This window comes from Haemaphysalis longicornis, unplaced genomic scaffold (genome assembly GCF_048455015.1).
Source record: "Haemaphysalis longicornis isolate Haplotype H1 unplaced genomic scaffold, Haemaphysalis longicornis Haplotype H1 scaffold_1, whole genome shotgun sequence".
In the NCBI taxonomy this organism is placed as follows: Eukaryota; Metazoa; Arthropoda; class Arachnida; order Ixodida; family Ixodidae; genus Haemaphysalis; species Haemaphysalis longicornis.
In genome coordinates, this window is record NW_027526203.1 from 412,490,701 (window position 1) to 412,518,152 (window position 27,452).

A 27,452-nucleotide genomic window follows, 5' to 3' on the forward strand; every position below is an offset into this window, starting at 1 on the left:
GACATGGCTGGCTATGGGCATTGCTTTTAATATTGAACAAAACCCAGGGCAGACAATGCATTAACCGGGTCCAGTAGTTTCAGACTTGCAGTGTCCAGCCTTGAGCTTCTCAAATTTCACAACCTAGAAAATGAAAACAATATGTATTGCAGCAGGCAGAACTCCGATATTTGGTGCACTGCCAACCACGAAGCCGCAAGCCTGTCGCAAAAAAAGGAAACGCAGCTCCTCATTTTACCACCCAAGAGAGATGTAAAGGCAAAGGCTAAAGGGGCCCCCATCACAATGCTGCGCTTGAATATCCTCATTGCACCAACCTCAATTTACATGAACACGGTGCACCTTGTATTAATTCTGTACAGGTCCCTCCTAGCCTGCGCTTCAGCCATACAGAAAGCCTCATGTTCTTCTCCTGCAACTTTTCCAACATGACACAACGTTTTGCTCGCATGACCTGGACATAAAGGCAAGCTCTCTTCATCTGTTAAAGGGCCGTGAGGACAAAAAATTGCAGAAGTGTCAAACTACCTGCTTCCTAATGTCTTGAGACTTACACCCAAACACTTCCCATGATGTAGTATATCCGAAAGCATTCGTGTGTAATTTATTGCTCCTGTACATTTTGGTGCGAGCGTGGAGGGTGGTTACAAACCCGAGACATTCGAGCCCCACTGCCGAGTTTGCAATTTTTTCAATGTGCGAGTTCGGTCCATTGCAGCATGTTCTCTGCAGTGCTAATTTTTAGTTCAACTGATATGTGGGATTCCTTCCCATTTGCTGCCGGTGAGCATCGTGTGAAACATTTGCTACAGCTGCAGGCTTGGTGTATTTGCATTTTTTTTTCCAGGGCACGTACCATGGAGACACAGGCACATGCTTTGGAATGGGTCGCAGCCAACGGCATTAATTTCTCTCATTTTGGGAATGCCGGCTTCTTCTCTCAGTCACTGAGTGCTTTCACATTAAAAGCAGGCGGCCAGTAGGCTGACTAGTACATCCAAATTAATGGAGTCCAGCAGAAAGTATAGAAATATCGCTATCAGTGGTTTAACCTACTAACTACGTAGAGTGTTTCACCTTCGTCGTGGCGTGGCCATAGGTTTTATGCGTGCTTCAGGCGATGAGCTCAAACTTGTATTTGGTTCGGATCGGACAGCTTAAAGTTGTCTTCATGGTCCTTTTAAGTGATCCACTCAATTTATTATGCATTACTTTTACAAGCAACAGTGGTGCAGTAACCTTTAGGCCACTCCAGACTGGGAATGCTAAAAAAAAAAAAAAAAAAATGCTGCTCCATCACGCAGGAGCTCACAAGGCAGTGCCTATAGCCAGTCCTAGAAGGAGTATGACATTGCGTGCATAGCACTCTCAAACACAGTGTACACAACATCTGGTGCAACAATACTACACGTTTGAAAATATTTCAGCGGCCTCTTTACTATCTATGCCTATAACGATGGTCATGCTCCAGTGCATATTATTATAGTTGTGAAAATATTAAGACGCATTTAGAAGTACTTGAAGAAACTCCCAAAAACAGCACAAGCATTACAAAAGTACACACAAGTAAAGTGCACAAAATGTCCCATTAAAAGTACAATTGCTTTTTGAAACTGATAATACAACACTGCGCATAACAGCACTGCTTAGAACTTACGTCATCAAGGGAGAAAAAACTTTATTATGCGTAAAAAACTGCTGACAGCACAAGGATATGATCAAAATTTCCGAACTGGATAGTGTAGGGGACACTGAAGTGAATTTGCCAAGCTCCTGTTTTTGCTTGCACGGCACAGAATGGTTCAAATAAATACTTGTCATAGTTTATCTGGTCAATAAGGCGGTAGCATTTATTTTATAAAGCCCAAAAGAAAGCCTACCATGCGCAGTCTGCGGTGGCCACACCAACTAACCCAGTGACGTCCATACAAGGTGCTACGTAATTGGACGATGTCCAAGATTAGGATTCAAACCAATTTCGGTTCTTGGAAACATGATAGCATCCGACGTCATCTTTGGCTGAGCATTCTCGATATCAGTAATCGGCATACTGTGCTTCTGCCATGTTGTCGGCTGTAAAATGCGTCAGATAAGCCTACCGGCATGCCTTGGCATCGTGACAATCACTAGCCGAGGTGTACATAGTGGCTGAACGCCCTCCACGTCACTGGAGACACTCAAATGTGATGCGCTTTTCCCCCACCTTTGGAGCTTGCCTGGGTTGTGCCTGTAGCGTAAGAGGCGTGTTCACACCAGGCCAAGGGTCAGCTGACTCGGGACTATGCCCGCAAGCAGTTGGTGCTTATGGCAACACCATGCCAATGAGAACTCGCAAGTGCGTCAGTGTCAGTGTGCACGTCTGTTCTGCGAACTCGCTCGTGGAAAAATCAGCTTTACAGCACAAAAATGGTGAATGCAATATAGAAAACATCGCAAAAAAAAAAAAAAAAAGAAGAAATACATGCGCTATCGGGGATTCGGACTTGTCGATAAATAGGACACTTTAAAAATTTTTTTCCTGAGCTAACCACTGCTCCGTTCACGGACAAACTTCATGCAAAGATCACATTTGTGGTTATTTTGTAAATAAATAAAAACGATTTTCGCCTATGGGAAAACGGTGGCCAATTCGGACGTGCAAGCTGATCTTGGAACAATGGCACCACCTGGGATATGCAAAATGAAATGCACCATGACGATTCACAGTAGGAAGGAGCCAAATGAGGTAGCAGACGATAAGAAAACCTCTTTTGTTGATAGTTTATGATGGCCACAAATAGTTACATAAGAGCTCATATGAATCACATAAATTATTCCCATGGTTCATCGTTGTCAATACCAGCCGTCTGCTTTCAGGTCATCTGTCGTCTGCAGTGACAGGTTATCCCGCTTTTTAAAACAACGCTCACGATTCTTTGTTCACGTTTGTTGCTTTGTTCCCGCTTCAATTTTGTTATTCTGTGCGTGTGTGCCTGCACTTGTGACATGGCGTCATGAGATCATTCACAGTAGGTGCACAGGCTGCCTTTTCGTCTGTTGTGTGTGAACGATCTCATGACGCCATGTCACAAGTGCAGATGCGCACACACAGAATAATAAAAGTGAAGCAAGAACAAAGCAACCAACGTGAACAAAGAATCGTGAGCGTTATTTCAGAAAGCGGGATAACCTGTCACTGCAGACGACAGACGATCTGAAACCACACAGCTGGTATGGACAATGATGAACCGCGGGAATACTTTACTGTGATTCATATGAGCTCTTATGTAACTATTTGTGGCCATCATAAACTATTGACAAATGAGGTTTTCTGATCGTCTGCTACCTCATTTGGCTTCTTCCTACCATAAATCACCATGGCGCGTTTCGTTTTGCATATCCCAGGTAGCACCGTCGTTCTAAGATCGACTTGTACATCCACACTGGCCGCCATTTTCCCATATGTGAAAATTGTTTTTATTTATTTTCAGTATAACCAGGTAAGCACCATCGTTGTTCCTGGTGTCAAACAAAATACACCACAAAATGCGACCTTCGTGTGAAGTTTGACCGTGAACGGACCAGAGGTTCACTCAGGAAACAATTTTAAAGTGTTCCATTTACCGATGCAACACCCTGTATATAATGTATAGCCTGTTTACATTTTTATTTAGTTTTAGCATTCCAAGCAGCTTAAATGACTATTTCTTGAGTAGCGCATGTGCAATAAGGAAGTTTCCCCACATATCTCATCTCTAGCGACTGCATTCCTTAGGCAGAAACGCGCTGCCAACCGCTGTGCTACATCACCCAGTGCAATAACTGCTCCCCGCACATTGTTTTTACGTTGTGCGATAAAAGTTTTGGTTGATTTTGATTCCTTAGTACCTATATTAACCCCACTGACTCTTCTCTCACCTTCAATTGGCTTTAGATTTTTCTACTAGCGTACCAGTCAGCGAAACGTCGCATGTAGTCATAGTCCAGAGTTTGACGGAATACCGTTTGATCAGGTAAAAGCATGGTTGCGCCGATGAAACGCAGATCACTGACCACGTCAAAAAAACGGTTTGACGTTTCAGTACCCCTACGGGTACCTTGTTCACAATGAGCATGTGCGTGCTGTAAGTCCAAGTCGCATGTGCGCTTATGTGGAGCGACTTGGACTTACAGCTTGATACGGCCTACGAACTAACAAACTAAAGGCACATCTTCCAAGCACAAACGTGTCATGGCTTAGTTTTAACTGAACGAACAAATTGCGACGACCCGCCGGCAGCCGGCCAACTAAACGCTGGGCCAACTGATTCTGTCGGAGGGTCGGCGAGCCATGCAGTAGTACAGTCAAGCTAAGCCACCTCGTTTGGACGTCATACGAAACGTCAGGAAACTGGCAAGGAGGATGCAGAGGGAGGAGGACAGCATTTTCGAATTCATTTTTCGACTGAATATAGTTGCATAAATGCAGCGCGTGCGGTCGAAACATGGCCTAGAGACTCCAGACTACAATTTGCCATGTGTGTTAGTAATCCCGCTATGTTTACAAATCACTTCAGTGTCCCTTCACTTCAGTGTCCCTAGCAAGCTAATACGTTTACATGTTTATTCAGTCACCATGATGCTAGTATTAAAAATGATGCTCAGTATACATACCTGCTTTGCATGAGAGTCTGCAATCTTTTGCAACAGTTCACTGGTGCGACCAGTGCCAACAAGATCCTGTTAAAAAAAGGAATAATCAGTTTCAGGTGCATGCAACGCTAAAAACTAGAGCTGTGCAAATATCAAATTAACCACTGCGGATTGAATATGAATAATAAAAACTAAGCATGAATAGAATACACTATTACATAACACCGATACCTTTGCTGTAATGTCTATAGGGACCGAGCGGCCGTTTTATGGCACCACCGTCGTTTCAGCGAACAGCGCCACCCGTGGCGAACCGCTCGTCAGTGGAATGCCGGTGGCGGTCAGCGCAGCGTAGTTGTGCATGGTTTTCTGTCATTCTTCTGCGGTGCGGCTTGCAAAGCGTACATAACCCCACGTGCATTTTTCAGATCGGTAAATCTTGAGCGTGGATGTGACGTTTACGAGGCATGCCATGTGTGTTATTTATGCCCATACTCAGTATTTACAAATAGCAGACGACGCTCAATGCGCCAAGCTGGAAGTCAAGCTGGAAGTGAAAGTTCGTTGCTTCATGCAATTTTTCCATGCCTGCATGCAGTTTCACGAATCGAGGAGTATATTGCCGCTAAATGCTCCCACAAAGCCGGTGTGTGCAACCGATCTAGGAATGCTGCGGCACTGGCCTTTGGCAGTTGATGACGAAACGGCGTCGACGTCGTGCACAAGCGAAAGACAAAGTTGGGGGGTGTCTTCGAAGATTTACCTCAAAACAAAAATTGTGACGGACGACCCTTCCGTAACTTCATTTCCTACAGCTGAAACGTGTTTAATTTCACAGAAATGCTCTTACTACAGTCATCGGGAATCGTTGATAGAATAAATACCGCATGATAGTAGAATGTTTTGCTTGAAGTGGAGAAGCATTGCTTTACAAGAATTGCAATGGTTGCTGGCTAGTTGGTAAATGGTTTTTCAAAAACAATTCCTGCGTGGCTGAAGGACGCGAGAGAGGAGGGTGCCCGAAACCTGTACTCAGCTTCACAATTGAATGCTGCGGTCGGTTTACAAGCTGCCACCTACGCTTGAAAAATCATGCACACCTCCGTCTAACGACGATGATGGTTTATCGCAAAGCTCTATCGTATGGGTTTCCTTGGTTGCCTTCTGGATTTAAACTTTGACTAGTTAAGCGTCGAATTTGACCAGCACGCAGTTTGGTCTTTTGATCGCAGCGTCTTTGACTTTGACCATTTCCCATTCGATTTCGAACGAAGAAAGCTTTGTGTTCAACCATCATAATCATTAGACGGAGGGCTAGATGATTTTACGGTTTAATTTTGAACTTCCATGCCCCCTCTCCGAATCTAAACTTTTTCCAGTGTGTCGGAAATGTGTCTGTGGTGGAGGACTCGGGCTCATGCACCCATATTTGAGGCAACTAATCGCGCGTTTTTGGTGTCTTCACAAGGCATTACACGATTTGTTAGGTACTCTGTAAAGAATACTTAAGCATTAAAAAACACCGTACTCTGTAAAGAATACTTAAGCATTAAAAAACACCGGCTGATGTTAACACTGCCACATTTTTTAACTATCGGTGCCAGCCTTTATTTTAGGCAGGTGGTAAAACGGGAAGGGGAGGAGGGATGCATGGTTTGTGGCTTGTGCTGTTGGGTGGGTGAATACTTTGGGAACTGGATAAAATGACCACCACAAACGTGGGAGTTCCACTTCGGCTTTCAGGCTCCCATGCTGTCACAGTGTCGCTCACCAAAACCGAAGGCACAAAGCTCACGGTTTTTCACCAGGCTCTTCACCAGGCATTACATGATTTTTTTAGGTACTCTGTAAAGAATACTTAAGCATTAAAAAACACCGGCTGATGTTAACACTGCCACATTTTTTAACTATCGGTGCCAGCCTTTATTCTACGCAGGTGGTAAACGGGAAGGGGAGGAGGGGTGGTTTGTAGCTTGGGCTGTTGAGTTGGTGAATAACTTTGGCTCTTGATAAAATGACCACCACAAACGTGGTATTTCCACTTCGGCTTTCAGGCTCCCATGCTGTCACAGTGTCGCTCACCAATACCGAAGGTACAAAGCTCACGGTTACAGAAAGTGTAAATTACCGCAACATTTCTACGGCTACACGGTAATCCATCTCATATGCAGGTGCCTTTCTATTTAAAGCACACGTATCGAGGTATCCCAGCGCTAAGGCTGGCGTGGAAACCGTAGTCATTGAAACCAGTGAAGATAATTTAAAGTGGTAGAAATGAATTTTAATATTGCTAATAGTTTTATTCCTACTCAGATAGCGTGGAGCCAGGTGCAGAGCGCTGCAAAAAGCACTCGTGTCAATGTAGCCCTTCCCCAACCTTACAAGCATCCAATAAGTTTGCGTAGCCGTTAGAGCATTTAAGAATAAAATATAACTAATAATAGTAAGTTTATTCGTACTCAGAACGGGTGGAGCCAAGCGCAGATCGCTGCAAAAAGCGCTCATGCCATTGCAGCCGATACCCAACTTTAGACGCGTCCAACAAAAGTTTACGTAGTCATTACTGCATCTAGGAACCCAACACATCTGTCTAGACTTCGTTTAAACTGACATGTCTGCTCACAACGCCACCAAAACATACAAAGCACCGAAGCAAACACGACAAAAACAACGTGAGGCTGTGTAGTCCAATGCACCGGCTCATTCCACTGACGAAGGGAGCGCCGAGTGGTGGCGCCACCCGTCCAGCTGCCCGGTCCCTATATAGATACTTAAACGTAGCTATGAAAAAAGAAATGTAGATGGACAAGATTACACATACCCGCGTGTTCACCACTTAAAAAAAAAAAAAAAAAAAAGCACTGCACCAGGAACCACATAAAAATATACAAAATAGTATACTTTGCAACGGTGCATAAAGGTAGGTGCCTGATAAACCTGGCCGTGGCTGGTATGACAAGGTTGCAAGCACAGCCAACAGGCATTTCCCTCCGGTTCGCTCACTCATGCTGCTTCTTTACCTTTGTTCTGTTTATGTGTAGCATTCCACTGTAGTGAACACACACGAGAGTCGGCAGACATTTGTTTTGAGCAAAGTACATAGAGAACTGTACAGGCCAAGGGTTTTGAGCAGTGCACAGCAGTTCCTGGCAGACGGGCACGCCAAAATCGCCCTTTTTGAACTCCCTTCACTGATGGGCCTAGGCTGGGCCTTTGAGCGCATAGACCCATGTTGACTTATAGCATCTGCTGTCTGAGTAAACAGGAAAAGGTTGTTAGCTGTGATAGTTTGATCATAATGTGCACATTCATTGCCGACTTTGTTATTTGTGAGCCCAGGCTGGAATAAGCACTATTTAAACTTGGGCAGAATATTTCAACTGCTCTTGCTTGCTGTTCATGTAACACAATTCTGGGCTTTTCCTTGCTGCAAGCTCAGTTTACTAATAAACAGCAGAGCTGTTGTAGCGGAACGTAATGTGTGAAGCATAATGCGCAAAAAATACCAAGAAAATGCCAAGCGCTCTCGCAGCAACCATCCTCAGCACACACAATTGGTTTAGCAAAGAGAGAGAGAGAGAGAGAAGAGGGAGGGGGGGGGGGGAGGACTTTGAAGAGCACCTCGCATTGCCTAGCAACCAACAGCACTACAGCTGGCATAACACTTGCTACATGGAACCTCGACGCAACTCCAGGAACGCTGCACATGCGTTATGCACGTTCGCACCGCCGCTGCACCCCAGATGTCGTCAAGCGCTACCGCGCATGTAATGCTTGGCATGAGGAACACGACAATATCGATGCATATGGCGATGACTACTACTAGCACAGTGCGAAGCAACGAAGGAACATATAAATAAACAATTTCAAACTGGTACAAATGCGTGGTGATGTGTCCTTCAGCGCTCACGTAGAAAGAAATCCTGCAGCCTCACTATGGTTCAAGCCTTGCGCGACTCAGTGCAAGCTTTGTAAGTTTTTTTATAAATGTGTTATAATCTTTCATGTTTTTAACACACAGTGTGTACAAGGACTCTAAATAAAATGCCTGGCCAGAAACTTCCAACCCTGCATTTGCTTTTGTCTGCTTTTTCACGTTGGCTGACTTGCTCAGTTGAAAAAATGGTTTTAATGTGAACACAGTGTCATTGTTAGCCTTTAGATATTTCACCTAAGCCATGACATCTTTAAAGCATGTGCACAGCCAAGTTTGGGCAGAGGTTAGGAGTTGCAGGGCCAGACTGGGCTCAGGATTCGAATGATGGGCCAAGGTAAAAAAATCATGGCCCTCAAATGCTCCAGTGCAATGTTTATATACATGGGGCTTTGCTGCACAACAGCTGTGTTGTAGAAGAAAAAAAAAAAGCCTACTCAAGGACGTGTGCCATGTGGTGAAGCTTGAAAACTGCATGTAGCATGGCAAAGACAACTTTTATTCTTTTATTGTTTGTAAAACTTGACTATTAAAAAAAATTCTGATAATAAAGCAGCTCTGAATCCATTTGCAATGCATTCAAGGTATGAAATTTTCGCAAGCCTTTCCCTAAAATGTGTATAAATTGTTTTCTTTTTTGTGCAAAAAAAAAAAAGAGGCAACATATAAAAACCAGCTCTGAAGCAGGGTTAATATCTCCCTTTATAAATGAGGTCTTTTAGGTAGGACCTGACACCGCTCAATTTTTGACTCCCTAAAAGCACTTATACAAATCAGGTAAATCTCAATTTTTCTAACAAATTTTGCCATCAACAAGAATCTTTATGGTCACAAAATAGGCTGCAGCCTGAAACACAATTCCTATACAGAAAACAAATGCTGGATGCATGCAGTTCCACCAAGGCTTGCTACACCAAGAAACACCAGTGAAGAGTCGAGCGATGTAACTTGGCTATTACCACAATATTGTGAGTACATAGCAGGCTCGCACGAGCCTGTTTATGCTGTGCACATTCATTAATGTTCGCAATTGCTTCGCAACACCCACCTGGGCAAAAGTTGTGCAGATGGCAAACAACTTCTTGCCACATGGCTTGTAGAGACGACTGCCTTGGGTTACACCATTTTTTTCCAGCGCATTAGCCACCGCCACTCGCAGCTTCTGCAAAGCACGAAGGTAGAAATAAAAAAAAAGGCTTTAGGCATAACAGCTGCCTAGCCGCAACAATGTGAAAACAAGGCGAAAACTCACCAGCCGTAATTTCTCTGCAGCAGATAAAACACCCCCTCCTGGCTCTGGCACCTGCTTCCTATTTGAAGAACACATAATCAGCACTAACATTCATTCAGCACCTACAAACTAAATCTGTAATGTTGCACACAGACAGATGATATGGAAAATGTGTAGGAGATGCAACGTGTCTGTTTAGAATTCCAAATCGTTTCACCTGCAGGCCTACCAGACCACATTGGATGAGCCTTGAATTATTAGTTTCTACAAAACAAATTTTGATAATTTTAACATCTAAGTGCAGAGAAACACAAAGAGGGTGCACTTATGGGGAATAAAATTGAAGGAACACCTCGGACACCAAATTTAAATGACTTTCCAGCCTGTCTTGAAACCGATTTTTCTCCTACTATGAGCGCTAGAAAAAATTCCTCTGCCTCTGTACTGTGCAGCTTATCAAGATCAGCCTGCTTTGTTTGACCTCTTAGCATGCTGAGCAATTTCAGACCGACATTAAGACTTGCACCATTCACAGCTACTACTGCAACTTCTGGCATCCGTGTGTGTGCTGAAATGAGTGCTGAAATCATGATACAGGGGTCCTTTTGTTTCAACACAGCGGGTATGTGGACCTGGCACAAAAATTGGTCTTGTTTTATACTAAACAAATTTTTTTCCTGCTTGAAAACAGTCTCACTTACCTCTGCAAGAGGCACCTCTATGCTTCATAAATTGAATCTTCCCAGACACAAACAAATAAGCTTTAACTTTGGTAGGGCAAAAGCATCTCACACAACGTACACGTAGTAACACACAGCATGTGCTTACTTATTTTGCTGCAACTAAGAAAAGCAATCTGAGCTATTAAGACAAACCACGGTTAACTTGCTAACCACAGCATCACTTACGGTTTTTGGACATTAAGTTCTATGCAACAGGCTCTCTTTAACATGCACAACAGTATGATGCATGCATAAAACACCCTCCTAAAAGCATAAATGTGATTTCGGGAGTGACTCAAGCAGTGAAGTACCCCGACATGTAAGGAGGAAAGAAGATTGTGCCAAGCCTATATAGATATGCGATGCGCAACAGAGATTAATCCCCAAATGTTGCCACTTTTCCAGATTGGGGTACAGCACCCCATTCACAAACTTCTATGCAGCAATTTATGAGTGGAGAGTGACAGGCTTAACGAAAGCGATGCAGGATGGGCTCACTTGGACGCGTCAAACTCGAGCTTCCTGCCACTTTTCCGGGGGCTCCTCCGCAGCTGGGGTGAAGGCAGCGCAATGTGCGGGCTGTTCTGCACGAGCGGGACCGTCTTGCGTGGCAGCCCCTGCTGGGTGGAGGCAGCCTTCCGGGGGCTCCTACGCAGGGGGGCTGAGGCGACGCGAGTGCCGCGCTTCTGCTGCTGGTGCCGCAGCGGGGCTCCTTGGCCCCGGCTGACGGGCTGCTTTCGAGGGCTCCTGCGTACGGAAGGCCGTGCCTGGCTCGAGACCTTTGCGGCCGCCTTGGACACGGGGATCGCAGAAAGACTGGCGGAGCAGGTGGTGGCTGTCTCGTTGGCCAAAAACCGTTCCCGCATCGCGCAGCAGGAGCTCTCCAGTACTTCGGAGTCCAGGTTGTAGCTGCAATCGGAGGGAGGCCCAAGCTGGTCACACAGTGCAACTCTTGCAGAGCATTTGCGCAAATAAGGCTACACAATTGTCATCACTCAGTGCACACATTCAGTATCTGCCAATAACAAGCTGCTGCTTCATTGCACACAAACATTTTAATGTGCTTAGCCTTCTTTCTAAACTTCACTACTTTGCAGTAGGTCTGTCTTTGCCACGGTGTAAGATATACTTTTAGGTGTGGATGCAGCGGCTCAAAATGCTGTCAAATAAAGTTGGTGGCACCACGCGTAGACCTTCGATTTAAAGGTTATCTGGTGGCAGAAGTACGAACTTTGCAGCGTCCTCCACTTCACGTGGCCTCATCAACGACTGTCCGAAGCAAGCTGGTTCGCAGGCACTACGTGCGTATAAAGCAACATTGTTTCTGTGAGCTCACCGTGTGTGCTCACACAAAGCGAGCTTAAAGCGTGATTTTACCACATTGTTAAAACAGTTGTGCAATTGCGGGCATCCTAAGTTCATTCAGACTCGTGCCGAAGCTTCTATGAACATCAGGCACCGCCAGTGACTACGACAACATCGCTTTGTCTCCGCTGCTTCATGCGTGAACTTAGTCAAGTAGTACAATGTGATTTACGACGAAGAAACATCAGCGTACTCGCCACTGATTTTATCCATTCTAGCAATTCAGCTACCTCCCTTGTATTTCGTGGTGCAGTCCCACCAGAGGATACTTCCTTTATGCCGCTGCTGGTGCCAAGTAGCTGGGGTGCTGTAGCCAACGGCAAAATCGATGGCACTGCATTGTTTGTGAGCACGTATCTCTTCATCGTCCTATAGTACTTTTCCTCTCAGCTATGAAAAGTACCGTTTCGCACAATCGCACTCTCAGACAAATGCCAACTGCGCGTAGCATCGCAGGGAATGTTAACTAAGAGCACGTTTTCTTGCAGCAATTGCACCCCATTTTTCACTGAGCAAGTATGAAATCACACTTGCATGAGTGTTCAACTGCTACCGTGGCACACATTCACGTCGGTAGAGTTTTTTATATCTTCTTTTGATTGCTACCGGCTCGAAACACCTTTCAGAATACGTTGTAACACTGCGGCGAAGCACGTCTTTACACGGCTTTCTACAAATTAACGTCTCCTCCGTCGGCCGGCGGAATCAGCCAAGCCGCGCCAAGCAGACAAACGGGTTACGAAAGCTGCCAAGAAAACCCAACGAGGAGCCGACAAGGTTGGAAAACCTCCGAGTGGCTAGCACTCGGGCAGCTTTTTTTTCTCTCGAGCTGGAGGGCGCTGCTGTCAATGATCTCAGCAGGTACTGTTTGGCGACTTTATTAGAATGATGAGTAAACATTTGTTTTGCAAGCGGTGTCCTCACCTAATTTTGACTTACACCGTGGTCTTTGCCTAGTCTCTTATGCTGAGCCAAGAAATTAAACAGCTGGAATGAAGATATTTCAGCAGAGTTACAAGTGGAAATTAATCCCATGGTTAATGTGTTCGAATTGGGAGCACCACCGATTGAGCCACTTATGCCATATGACCGGCAGGCATTTAGTAGAATGGCAGGTGGTTGTATTGAACATCACGTTGCCGTAGACACTGTTGCCATACGAGACGAGACAGTGTTGGATGTGTTACTGCATGCCATAAGTTCTTTGCGCAACGGTAGTGGTGACCCAGCCACACAATGTATGTACACATTTTTATTAATGGAATTACCATTGCTCGCCCACTTCACCCACTTTGTGGTATGTCTGTCCCTGTCTAGTCTTTTATGTAATCCGTCTGTGTGTGAAGCCTTGATGAAAACGGACAGGATGCAGTAGTGAGGAGGATGGGGGATGGATGATAGTGGGAGGGAGGGGAGCACTAAATAGTGCCGAGGAAGATGGGTAGTGGAAGAGGAGGAGGAGGAGGAGGAAGGCAAAGCGGCGAGGAGAATGGAGAGACTGGAGTGAGCGGGTGAAGTGAGTTCAACTTGTCAACGCAAATATGTAACACGACCACAATGGCACTGCTAGTGCCGACCTCGCTGCACAAATCGAAATGATTGCCCCACCTCACCCTGCACTGAGATGCCATAATGTGGTGGCAGCAGTTCAATGTTACGTCTACTTGACCGCAGGAGGTAAAGTGGTGGCTAGCTCCAGTAGTGTAGAGGTAACGTCACCTATATTACATACTCACCCCCCTGAATACAATGCAAATTGCATTCACATAGGCAACCATTCCCCAAGGATTGCATTCTACTTCAATTTCTCATGCCATTTTTAAACACGCTTGTCAAAGTCACACCGCCTACTGTAGCATACAGAAGTCAATGTCACATGTCCCCAGCTAATATATTTTTTTTTCTGATTACGTTAGGCAGTTATTAATCTATGGCACATTTAACACGACCGTATACTTACTACATATCATGGTATTTGCACTGAAGCAGATGGGGCCACTTCGTTCTCTCCACTTCCTCCTTAGTAGCAGAAGGCTTAGTGCTCTGGCCCTGAAAACACACAGTAAAGGCACAAAATAAGAAAGGAAGGAGAGGGCCAACATTAATAAAATCTTTGCTACCCACACGCACCCAGATTTTTTTCACCAGCATTAGAATAAGACTTTTTATTGATATGCTGCCCCAATTAACCACACAGTCGCACCCACTGGTTCACAGAATACACCGGACACAAAAAATGCACAAGCTCGGCATCGCTGCCTTCATCATGAGTTCCTATGGTAGAATAAACTGTCTATTACAACATAATCATATTTTTTTGTTATAGGGATTCAAGTTGTCTAAAATGAGCCAACTTGAAAAAGTGAGAAAGCATAAAGTTTTCGGGCCAATGTGAAATACACCCGCCCCCAGGATTCAGTTTCAGCATCAAATTCAAGGACTTTTCAAGCATATTAAAGGATTTAAAAGAACTCAAGGAACAAGCTGCTTTTTCTAAAGTTCTCATATCTACTTGCTTCTCTTTCACTATTCAGTGGCGACTGTACACTTTAACCTGGTGTCATCCCCTGAGATGCGAACCACCGAATTAGAGCAGGCACTTGAACTTCTGTGTTTTCTGTGGTTTTGAATTCGGCATTTCCTCTAGTAGTCCCATTTCAATATTTTCTGCTCCTTGTCGGTTCATTCTTATGCTCGCCTAAGATACGCAGCCCACTTTTGTCTTGCCACACTTGCAGATGCCTTTACGCCCTTTGATAATGGGACCTAAAATGGGCCATAGTGGCTCTGATGGCCCCGCCAATCATTTACTGTTAAACACATATCTCTGCCACTTTCTCAACAGCTATCTGATGTCAATGCTGAATCCCTTCTCACTGGGATACGGTCTGTTCATCACATGGCATCACATGGTGTATCATCATAGGCCCGTAATAGGCCCGTTCGCAACAGGGGAACATTCGTCACAGGACAGTTTGAGAAATGGGAAAGATCATCATAATCATCATCATCGCCATTCTCTCTCTCCTTCTCTCTCTGAAGCGCATATGGGCTTCGGGGAAGTAGATGGCATGGTCAACGACCCAAAGAAGGAAGCAAGGCAGGCCGGTAGCACAATGCAGAAAACATCTTAGAAGAGAGGGCAATGAAGAACCTGCGCCCCTCTTCATTGTTGCGGCCGCCTTGTGTGTCCTTGAGCCCCACACGAGCATGGGAAGATATAGTAGACTTTTAACACTAGTATATGCTACTCGCTTGTATGAATCACGTGATTCCAGACTAAAATGCTCTCTTTTGTTTTTGCCTTGCGGGTCTCCTCAGCCGTGCATGCCAATCATAGTGGACAAGGATGGTAATGTGATGGTAAGACAATGAAGTCACCGTCTCAGCGTAACTACTTTAGCGCTGTCCGCTTGACTGCCCACAGCGTAGTTTGGAAAGCACCCATGAGACGGCGCCAATGTTCTGTCGCACGCTCCCTATAGGGTATAGCATTCACTTATTTTCGTCGCAAATACCAGTGTGGTCGCCACACATGTATAATCTGTCTCCAAACTTATAAAGTACAGTGCTGACTTGTGGAAATTGCCAGGTACTCTTCCCTGCATATTTTTCCTGGATAGACTTCTTCACTGCCACGATCCACGAGTATGTATGCCCTTTTTTTCTCAAAAAATTTCAAGGAATACAAGTAGTGCTGTATTCAAGGAGTTCTAAGGACCCTTGCCATGAGTTCTCCGAATTCCCTGGTATTCAAGGACTTCAAGGTACTGTAAGGACCCTGCCTCCCACTTCCTACTTGCATGGCACATCTACATCTGTTGTCTTCAGATCCTTAGGAAACTATCTGATCTGACAGCTAAACAACAAATTGTGCTGAATTCAATGGGAATGCGGTACTTCAGAAAAATATGCAATTGTCATTGCGGGGCTCAAGCATAGAACTTTGTCATTCATCTGCCATATGTATATGCTTGATAAAATTATCAAAGGCTTTTTTATTTAAAGTCTTGTAACAAAGATGGTTAGGGCAACAGCCACAAAGCCTTCCAAGGCACAGCAGTGCTCAGTCCTCAGTATTTATGAAAGCACACATACTGAATCCCCCACCTCGTTTTTATTAATTTAGCAAAAATAAATGACGTTGTTGAAACTTGGCCTTTTTTGAAATGGCCGCAGTAAATGTGCATGCAAGATGCCTCTACTATAAAAAAGCACCGTTTTTTTTTAGCCATACAGATTTGTTGGAGTGCAATTCACTCACCAGAATGGGGACAGAGCCTGTCGGCTTCCTTCTGGCATGACCCGAGTCGTCAAAGAGCTTCAGTATCTCAGTAGCCGACATGGACATAACTGAAATGGCAAGGAATAGAGTACATAACCAAGTACGAAACAAGAGTATAGAAGGAGCAGGAGAAGAGATGTGACGGGCAAGGACACAATAGAAGGGAGGGGATAAAAAAAATTGGCTGTCATGATCACTGATGGGGAAATTAGTCGAATGCACAGAATGAAAAAATGAGACTTCCAACTGATCCAGCAAGAAACAAATCCCCAAGTGAGCTAGCGGCTGCTTGAAGGAGCATCAAACATTGAGAGAACGCCAAAATATTGAGCCAGCAAGCAGTCATAAAGCTGGAAAGTAATTTTGTGTGGGCTCAAGAAATGCCTCTGTGGCGTGGCACCCATGCAATGAGGCAGTTGAGAGAAGAAGCTAGTCTTGAGCCAACATGGCATTTGGATGGCAACAGTACAAAAAAGGTGCAGTTTTCAGGCGAGACAAAATCTACAAGTAAAGATGTATTAATCTGTCACCTACTGAGATTTATAATGCGGCCTATACGCCTCGAGCTTCGCGATCGCTGCGCCGCCTGCCGCCGCTTCTCCGCGGCGTTGACGGGATTTGCGCTGCGTGGCTGATAGGGGTTCGTGCAGTGTTTTGGTTCTGTTTCGCCTCTTTTCGCCTTTCCGCACCCTACAAAAACTTGTTATGGTGACATCTATAGACAAAGAGTACGTTTAGGTCACTTAAAAAGCAGCTGCGTCTTCGTAGAGTATGCCATCGCCTGCAAGAGCTACCCGGGGACGCGGTTCTGCACGCTTCGTCGCCGCTCTTTCGGGCGTCGGCGACGGCAGCAGCATATCATCCATGTCACCTCCAAAACATCAGGCACAAATGAATTCTACTGTCGCCTCGTTTAGACCTGATACTGGCACAATGAGAGGTTAACTTCATTTTGCAGCGTGGATAACGAACGCGGCTTCGTTTCGAATATATGCGTCGCAGAAAAATGTGTTTCGGGGATGTGATTACCCAATCCCGGAGAATAACTAATGCCTGTTATAAGAATATAAACCATGGGAAAATGTTAAGTAAATTCCAAGCCTATGCATCGTTAAATATGTGAACCAAGGCAAGTTAATGAAACCACGGGAAAAAAATGCTGTGCAAGTGCGGAATTGAGAAGCATAATAGCTCTAACAGAAATGAAAAAAAAACAAAAAAAAAAAAACAGTGTAGCTTCTGACATGCTAAAGACGTTCGTCGAAAATTAAGCCAGGTAGGGTTCCCTAGACCAACTATACGCGAGACATATGCTTTTTCGGGAGACTTCGGTGAAGGGGGCGGGGGGAGGGGGGGGGGGGGGGGGGGGGGGGGGGGGGGGGAAGGGGAGGAGGACGATGTGTACAACTGTGGAGCGGAATCAAGCAATGAACGGTTTAGTAATCCCACACACAAATGTCGCGTTCACCTTCCTTTTGTTTTTCTACTTCAACGAAGAGCTGATCGTACTGCGGGCGCATTTTTGGATATATGTAGGGTAGGCTGTTCAACAATTAAGCCATGAAAGGTGTCGCTTAACATCTGAGGAACCGGTGGTTACGGAGACATGGCTAGTAAATTCAGGTCAGTGTAACTAGAATCGGCTCCATCATACGCCGGTTCCGCGACGCTGGCCTGTGGCACACATCTGGCGCTTATAGAGACCGAATATACCCCACTAAGATCGCGTCAGAAACATTTACATTCTCGTAAACACACCCCATTTGCGAACAGAGTGACTGCTCCACATAAACATGGATTTCAAACACCCGCAAACGGTAAATCTCAGTCGTGAACGTGCCGCAAAAGCAGCGGTGGCACATGGAGAGCGGGGCGCCGACTCCCGCGGCTGCTTTCGAAACGGGCCGCTAGGGGGATTTCAGTGGCGCCCCTACAGGCCGCGCTCGAGGCGTATAGCTTGTAATCACTGGCGAGGCATGCATGCAGGCAACCATGTGAGTGCGTCGTCACTGGTTACGACGATGATGATGATGATGCTTGAATGTTTATGGCGCAACTGGTTACGTCGGGCTCCGCGGGGATGGCAGTACTTGTCTGTGCTAAGCACATGATTTGTGTTGGATGTCCCAAATTCTAGCCCATCGAATGCTAAGTAATGCCCCGAGTCCAATGCGAGTGCGATTAATAACATTTCTGTTGACATCACCGTTGAGAATTGGGTTGAAACGGAGCAGACGACGCATGGCGGTGTTTTTTTTTTTTTTTTATTCGGCGTGCGAGCGCAATGGCTCAAGCCGCGCCATGTTCGTCGCGCAGCAGCCATGCCCGTGACCGTTTCCAGCGTTGCCAAGCGAAGAAATCGACAGCTAAACTTTTCAATGAATACCACCTACAGGACTTGCACACAAACGCCCCGCAGCTGCCCATCTACAACAAGAGGAGTTGTATCAGAGAGGTTACGATTCGTTCTTCAGAAACTGTGGGGCCAGGATTTAAACCCCAGCACTACTGACAACTGATGAGTTTAATTTCTAACATGTGATCAGAATATTTGTGCATGCACTTGCAAATTTGAAGACGTTGGGCATCGCTCAAAGGGTTGAGAGGAGGGTGGAGTATTGAGGCAAAGAAAAACCGCAAAGAGGTCAGTACAAAGGCAAAACGAGAAGACCAAAAAGTTTCGAAGGAATCGTCTAACTGCTCACCCTTTTGCTCAAGGTCATCGCCTCCTTTGGCCATAGTGCAATTCTCAGCACCAGCCGAACCTTTCAAAGAGTTCGATACAAGAAATCTCCTTTCTGGCCAATCTGAAGGATCACCGAGAGATGCTAAAGAAAAGGAAAGAGAGAGAGAGAGAGCTCAGTAAGCATGTCAGACACAGTCGCAATAAAGCATAGAGCTGCCTGATTAAGGTGTCTAACCAGGTGTTTCGTCTGGCGGGCTTACAGACAGGTCCGCAGTGTCATCGGTGACCCAATCGAATTTATCCGTGTCTAGCTTCAGGAGACACCTTTCAAGTTCTTCGGCATCACAGCTGGCACTATTACATTGAGCTGAAACAAGAAACATACACAGTACTCTTGGCAGCAGTCCTGAAAACTACGGACCAATCCGTCTTTCAAGCAAATCTGTGGGAATGCAGAATGTGATGGCCAATGGTGGGTGCACTAATACAAGCACAAACACGGGCCCACGTGTGAGTGGAAAACACGTCGCTCATGGGGAGACGGGTCACCATCCTACTCCTCAAGAAAAGCAATTTCACCAGAGTGAAGAGCGGGATCGTGATGATGATGATGATGATGATGTGTCGTGACATGCGCTGTACATAAGGGCAAATTCTAGCTTGCAGCCAGGCATACTTTGCACTTTATGATAAACCAAAATTGCCTCACCCAAAAAGTCTTTGATTGCAGCAAGGCGATGGGTATTGGTACGCTGCACTGACTCAAGAATGCTGCTGGTTGAAACAAGGGGGATGCTTTGGAGCAGCTTGTGTGCAGTGTCATTGGTAGCAACGGGCAGGCTATCTGCCTCCCTGCCAGAGTACAAGCACTGCTCCAGCCCTGGAGAAGGTGTCTTTCGCAAAGGGAACAGAACCGGGATCTTGCCATTGGACACCAGAATAAAATGCAAGTGGCCACTAGCTGCTTCCTGTAGACAGCAGTCAGCTGCAGACATAACTGCGAATGGTAAAAAAGGAGGAAAAAGCAAGCAGTCGTATGAAAAGAATGCGCTTGAATGACGAGACAAAAAGAGATGTAAGGACTCACTGCGTAGTGGACCCCCCTTCTGCAGATTGTGTCGCCATTCTGCTGTAGTACGTTTGGAAGGCTTTGTTTTGAGCTCAGCTTCATCCCAAAACGATAATCGCACAACTATACACACCTGATAAACAAAAGGCAAAAAAGAAACCAGTTTATTGTTATAAGATTTAAGTTGAATTTACAAAAATTTTGTCTTGTTCGATGCAGGTGGTGTGGGTTTCGTTTTTTTTTATATTTAGTTCCATCTCCCCCCGTTGCAGCATGCTCAGAATAAAGCTGTTCATACCATACTGCACACAAGCTGCACTGCACTGCAGCTTCTGTGCTGCAGTGCAGTGCAGCACTGCAGCACAGTGCTGCAGTTGTCTCTGAGGGGTTGTCTCAGACGACACTGGCCGATTGGCGTAAGCGCGCCTTACAGGACTATATTTGTCAGGCGAACACCATGTTTCACGAAACGATTATTTTCACCCTGAACAAAAACAAGCCAGGTACAATTACGGTCAAAAACAAAGCAAAGGCAGAAAACGGCTCGCTGCGGTATGGTGGCATCATTTAGGTTGACTAACGGTAAACAAGTCTCCGCTTGGTGAACACATAATTTGGCAGGAGAATCAAAATTTTAACTTAAATTGCGTAATTTCACAGTGAATAAAGCATCGTTTGCTTCCTGACAAGCACTGGGGCCACTATAAAACACGAAATCTTTTGAATAAAACAAACTTGTATTTTGTCTGCATGGCCCCTTTAAAAGGTTGTGTGCAAAATGTTTGCAAGATGTGCCCAAGGGGCAGTTATAAAATCATACACTGAAATGAACACTCAAAGAAGTTAGTTTTTGCTAGAATGGATGCTTTGGTATTTACCGATACCTCCAATTTACACATTTGTACTGTTGAAATGTATGTGCAAATTCATATTGAAAATGAGAACCACTTTAGAGCGCCATCTCCTGTGCATGCAGGCGTGTACAATGCTGAATTAATGTCCTGATGTTCCCGTAATTTGTTCACCTCCAATGTTGAGAAGCCTGCATCTGCACACATCCTGAAGTCGATGTGTGTGGTATGTGCGGCAGTTCTGTGGCTACTCATGCAGCGCTAGAAAAGGAGCTGCATAACAAGCGAAATGCTAAGAACGACTCAACTCGACATTTTAAAATGCAGTCTGCACTTTTTTAATTGACACCTGAACAGTAAAACAATAAGGTTGGTTAATTGAACTTTCTTAATTCATTCATTTATAAATTAGGTGTAATGAGAGAAACATTGGTTGTCTACCCAAATAACAACCAACATTTACGAGGCCCCATAACTTCTGTAGTCCACTCAATCCTCCCTTTTGTAATTCTTGGATCATGCTAAGTAGAACACTGCATACACGTGTACATGTGTACACAAGTGTGCGTGAGATCACACGTGCACACATGGATGTACACACACACCACATGCATGCTAGGTTATCTGAGGTCTTCAAAATGGCAGCATGATTGTGAACGTACCTCCTGATTTGCCACGCAGTGCTCCAGAAACTTTGCTGCTGCACTTTCAGAAGATGACATGGCCACACTAGAATAACCAAGCTAAGGTAAAGCGCGTTGGCAAAACATTTGGGCTCCCAGCTGCAGCTGCATTGGCACCGCCAATGAAGCCCCACTCACAGCGTGGCAGGAGATCCAAATTTTCATTTTGTGCAAAGAAAATCAAAATTCAATGGCAAAAGAACTGGATCGAAACATTACATCGAAAAGGATGGTCAATAACCGCAGTCCAAGCATCCTTTGCCGTGCCGCTAATGCCCCAGTGTAACTGAATTTTTCCTCGCCTGAATTTGGATTCCGATCTCCTGCCAAGATTAAAGATAGGTGGAAGCTGTACAAACTGTGCCTGTATTGGACATACGCGTTTGCACTAATGCTGAGCCTCTTGTTTCAGAGCAACAATTAAAATCTGCACACAAATAGAAAGGTAAAAAGATGAAAGCATCTTGTTCGGCAAAAACAGCATGCAACGACATGCAATGACATGCTTGAAAGAATTAAGATTGCCAAAAGCAATTACATTCCCAACTAAAAGGCTTGTGTGCTATATGTAATTTGTCAAAAACCATGGGCAATGCCAATGCGTGCAAGAACAAGGCTGCCAAAAATAATAAAGAAGGGTGCCATTCATATCAACTTTGAACACTGTTTGAGGCAATCGTGGTGGCAGATAGTCTTCACCTTTGATGCTACAAGCTGACGTGCAGGCTGAGGTGCGGCCACAATGGCAAAGGATACAGTCGGAGAGGGACAGGCATGAGCAAGTGCATTGGGAGGCTACTAAAAGTGAACTCCTCCAATACTTCCAAGGATGAACTCCAGAGCACACTTTCCTGCAAAAGTAACCACGTAAAAAATAATTCAAATAAGAGACCCCCACCTGCTAAAAACTATAAGCTGCATAAACTTGTGCTCAACCAATTCTGCCACTTTTGGATGCCTATGCACTGCGAGTCTGTATGTGATATGACTAGCTTATACAAATGCACTAGGAAGTAACTGTAATTTCAATACGTAAATATTTTGAGAATTTGAGAAGCCAACAGCCATGAACCATCCATGTGGGGAGCACATCTGTAAAGGTGCACCAGCTTTAGAGAAATAAATCACTATTGCCCTTTCTCCAAAGGCAAAACAAAGCACATTTAGCCTGATTTCCACTTCCTAGGTGGAAACTAAATTGACTTTTTTTTATCAAGCCGCACATGCTGGCCAAGAAACGCTCAGTCATAATAACATTTGGTGCTTACATACCTGAAGCTAGGACAACTAAATGCCCACTGCCTTAAATAATACTTTATGGGGGGAGGTACTTTTAAACTACACCGGTTGTATCCTGTGACGAAGGAATTCCAGAAGAGAGGACTCTTGCCCATCCAAAATGTATTAAGCAAACAATGTATTTTGTAAGAACTGCAGCACTGCTTTGTACACTTCACTCTCCTCTGTGAGTTATAATAAATCATTTAGCCGGTATTTAATGCATTCAATAATGCCATATTTTATGCAGAGGTGAATTCCATCCCCCTACCTTACTGCAGTTGTACAGCTGCATTCTGGTTGATGTTCCCTACAATACCTGCCCCCCGAAGCAGCATATGCCTTCTGGAAACGGTTCTACTTACCTCTGTTGCGTGCTTGTATCCTGAAGCTGCTCTGGTGTTGTGCATGGCCGTCAACTCAGAAGGGGGAACAGAACACTGGAGCTCAAAATAGCCAAAGGGAGTGTCAGTGCCAAGCTGTGTGAAAGAAAAACCAAGTGCAACCCAAATACAGAGAGAAAAAAAACTTTTGACAAGGCTCTATTTAGGTTTAACCTCTACCTTTATAAAAGCAGCAACTGAAAAGCATGTAAAAAATATACGTAATTTTCCCATTTGGTGGCAATCGTATACAGTAAAAGCACGTTAATTCAAACTCCAAGGGGACGCCACCTCAGTTCGAATTAATGAAAGCTCAAACTAACAAAAGTGAAGCCAACAGCCCATAAAATGCGATTGCGGAGAAGTAGAGCACGTCAGCAACTGAATGCATGAAAAAGGCCGCGATTGAAGCCTGCCTTTTGTGTTGAAGGAGAAAGCTAGGACTTTTTTTCTCTAACAAACAAATGTAGCGGAAGGCTTCCTTTTTGCGTATTCCCTAACTGAAGACGAGACGGGTAGCATTCCATTCAGTCTTTACTTCTGAGCGATGACCGCACGGTGCTTCGTACGCCCCTCTTCATCGTCACCAGCAGCAACAGGTTCTATGCTTCTGACCTCAGAAATGATGCCATCTGTCAGCACGCCCCACACCCTGAACTCGTGTCCACATCAACGTAGTCCGCATGGAAACTCCTTCCAAAACATCTGCTATGGTGTTTTAGATTGCTTTTATCCAATTTAACTTCTGTTTTTGTTTTCCTCTGCTTTCCAGAGGTGATGAGGCCTCGTGTGTAGGCAGCAGACCCATTTCTCTGGCCGCGCACCAGCCCCAAGCTGCTGGAGCAGTGGCGTGTGGTTCGAATTTTCCGTAACGGAGTCCCCTCGCGTTTCAATTAACGGGCTTTTCAATACATGGGCTTCTATGGAGACTTGGCCGGACCAAATCGTACGGCTCGAATTATTTATAAATTCTAACTATTGACGTTAAAATTAACGAGCTTTCACTGCATTTTCGAATCTAATTATTGACGTTCAAATTAACGAGCTTTCACTGCATTTTCGAATATATTTGCGTTTAGTGTAAAACATGATGCTACAGACAGACTTACCGTGATGGTTCCTTTCCACAGAGGAATCCAGTCAGCTTGGAGCCCGAGGCCAGACACACCGAGATGGTTGAGCCAGCCATCAAAGTCTGCACTGTTGCTACTGCTGCTGAGAGGCCGAAATGAGGCGTGGTGCCAAGTATGTGCTCGCAGCATGGCACCATATAGCAGAACATTGTCTCTGAAAGAACATACTGCAATGTTCAACGAACTAACAAATGTAACAACTCAAATGTGCACAAAAATGACTGCACCTTCTGTTGCACGCCATACAAAATGATGTTGCATTGAAAAAAATTGCTTGAAACCGATTAGGGAGCTGTAATTTGATGTCACAAATTTTAATGCCACAATGGTGGTAAAGTCACTTCTGTAAATACTACCACGCAACTTAACAAATTGGTTCATGATATTCAAACCACGGTGATTAATGGGCAAAGAAACTGAGTAGCCAAAAAACGAAAAATTACACCAAAGTAAGGCTGAGAAAATCTTGCAGATTCCATTTAAGCCAAACTTGAAGAGTATAAAAATATTCACATTGTCTCAAATTCGTCTTAAAAGTCTGTTAAAGGTCTGTAAGTATCTTATTAAAAAAAATATATACATATTTCCACTCGCTGAAACCAACTAGTCTTGCTTTTTTTTGTAATGTAGGTTTAGTGACTGCTACGGCCTGTATTAGATGGACATAGCATTAAAATAAACATAAGGCCACGAAAACCCTTGTATGGCAGTAAAAGTTGGTGCTCTTTTTTAGAGTAATTCCACTGCCATGTTTATCACTAACCACTGTGACAGTTCAAACAAAATGAAATTCACACAACATGAGATAGCGCATGAGAATTTTTAATGTCTTATCGATATGAACCACTAAGCATCGTGTGTTTCGCTTATATGGAAGTTCAGCCTGACACTGTAAAGTCCGGCCTTAACACCCAGCGGGTTCAATGCTCCAAATCAACTATTAATTACATGCAAGCAGTAAGCATGTTTAACGTTGTCTTAAAAAAACAAGAAAATGTGCATAAAAAGCTTGCTTTAATACGGCTAAAGACCTGGTGGATGCAGTAAATTGGCACCTAAAGTACTTGAACAGTGCATGCTTTTGTTTTTCATGCCATTTGCACAGAGCAAATGGCAGTAAATGGAATTTACTACAGGTAGCACTGTCACTGCATCTAAAGTACACTTTGATCTTGAGAATGAACCACAGGAAATTTGCATGGACAATAATTTCCCTTCATTTCCTCAAGAGAATTTTATACAGACATTATAAATGGCTTTATTCTTTCATTTTTTACATGCTCTCTGGTCATACACAGCCACATTTACTCTAAAAAATACTTTTCTTGAGGATGTGGTTCAGCCATATCAGACAGGCAGGCAAGAAAACTACACACAAAATGGTCATGTGCCTTACACGATTACAATGCAGTTGAGCTTGCCACCTTGGTGGTTTGAGCAGATTACCTTTAAAGTCAGATTACAGATCAAATGCGAGGGTACTAACAGGGTTTTTCTATACAACAACATTTGTCACAGCTTACAAGTGGCACTTTTAGCATGCCACCTATGCTAAAAGAGGTTGCTACCATAGATTTTGTACAAAAACACTAACTCCATGCTTTACACACCGCAGAGATTTACTAGTTCTAATAGTAACAGCCTCTAATAATTTGGAGGTATTTAAAAAAATTAAGCTTCAACTTAGGGTCTTTCTTTACTGTCTTTTGCACCACGAAGAACTGCAATTCAATAGTCAAAGCAATTCTTTCTGCGAGGTATGTTTAAATCGCATTTTAAAAAACAACCTTTCAACTCTGCTTCAAAGGTACTAAAATGATGCAATCAGGGAATGCCTGCACAGGTTTGCCACCAATTAAACGTCTTTGCATTTTATTTCGAGCTGTCCCAGTGTGGCAGTTATTATCAGTGCAGTACTACTGTGGCACCACATTTGGAGCTGACAAACACTTTTGAATATGCAACAGCCCCCCACAGTCAATGTCTGCTCAGGAGGACTGTGGGTAGTGCTGTTGGTAGCTATATTGCTAGAGAAAAAGCCCAGCCAAGAGGCAATGGCCTTCACACGCAGCAATGTTTGACAGTTCTCAAGTTCAAGAGCAGAAGCTGCACGCAGCCCTGGTGCACTTACTTGACTGGTAAATCACCGAACAGATCTTCGTCCACAATGATATCTAAAATGTGAGCACCTGACCCGACAAAGAGAGCAAGGACAAGCATTTAAAACAAAAGATCAGCAAGTATACCTTCACATGAAACATACCAGGAGCGGGCAACTTGTCAAGAAGGTCATGGATACGTCTTGCAGCACTGTCACCGTCAGCCCTGAAGTAAACAGGAGTTAAACGGGTGGTGCAACAAATAAACGCGCTCAGCACGACGTCGAAATACATACACTGGCGGCTGCGGTGGGCACTCGCAAGTCTCTTTCAACTCCGAAGCATCACTTAGCCAGCCCTGAAAGTCGCTCTCAAATGAGGCCAAGCTAGTTGACTTCCACGTCTTCAACAGCACCCACAGGAAAAAATTGTACACTGTCAGGTTGGCTGCCAAAGAAGCATTTGACAAACAAAAAAAACGGGATATTTTACCTCGAATTCCTCGAATGGAGCCCCAAGGAATGGCAATATCGCGCAGTGGATCTCTCGGTGGGGCATCAGCGATAGCAAATGGTTCGCCGCTAAGCGCAACTTCCATGATGCCGCAGCTGTTAGCCCTTTAACACAGCGAAAGTAATCTTCCACCTTATGTTTTCCGGTGCCATCTGGTTGAAAAGGCCACAGTACTTAAAAGTGTGCCACGATCAGACGCGAGCAATGCGAACGTGCATTATATAAGATGCGAAATGTACCTTTGATCAAAAACAGGCACCACCACTTCATGATCATGAAGTTCTAAGGGTTGAACGCAGGGAGAAGAGTCATGCCAAGCTTTCATATCATTGCCAGGTGTGGTGGGCTAGAACCTGGTCTATTCTAGTTCCAAAAGAGCGACAAAACCTCGCAGCACATTCCACACATGCTGAACTTCGCCCTACGCACCGTGATTGTTTGGTGTGCGCGCCATGGTGCGCGCGAAGTTTTCGAACCAATGTACCCAGACCAGTGCGCACGGTGACTAGGTTTGGCTACGCCCATGCGTTACGGCAGAGACGGTTGCTTACGTCTGACAAACAAAAACGAAATAGTCATAGCTAATTATAAGTTGCAGGCACGAAGAGG

General features: G+C 44.7%; 1 protein-coding gene across 1 annotated transcript; it reads right to left on the reverse strand.

Moving 5' to 3' along the window:
- Window positions 1–8: 8 nt before the first annotated feature.
- On the reverse strand, window positions 9–27,452 carry LOC144155515 (mdm2-binding protein-like). The gene is made up of 20 exons (XM_077687018.1): window positions 27,083–27,452; window positions 26,823–26,995; window positions 26,627–26,733; window positions 26,495–26,556; window positions 26,363–26,420; window positions 24,208–24,385; window positions 23,081–23,194; window positions 22,194–22,288; window positions 21,417–21,483; window positions 19,922–20,036; window positions 19,544–19,831; window positions 19,070–19,201; window positions 18,854–18,976; window positions 16,128–16,216; window positions 13,824–13,912; window positions 10,997–11,407; window positions 9,798–9,855; window positions 9,594–9,707; window positions 4,633–4,698; window positions 9–123 (listed from the first exon to the last, which is right to left on the reverse strand). The coding sequence occupies exons 1-20, from the start codon at window positions 27,117–27,119 to the stop codon at window positions 61–63; spliced, it is 2,439 nt and encodes an 812-aa protein (XP_077543144.1). The 5' UTR covers window positions 27,120–27,452; the 3' UTR covers window positions 9–60.

Excerpts from the sequence above, each read along its gene's own strand:
- LOC144155515 (XM_077687018.1), bottom strand. The coding sequence starts at position 27,119 with ATGATCATGAAGTGGTGGTGCCTGTTTTTGATCAAAG. Across the intron at positions 20,037-21,416 it reads ACTGCGTGGCAAATCAGGAG|GTGTGTATAGTTGTGCGATT; the intron begins GTACGTTCACAA and ends TTTGTTTATCAG. Across the intron at positions 16,217-18,853 it reads CGATGACCTTGAGCAAAAGG|TTATGTCCATGTCGGCTACT; the intron begins GTGAGCAGTTAG and ends TTGCCATTTCAG.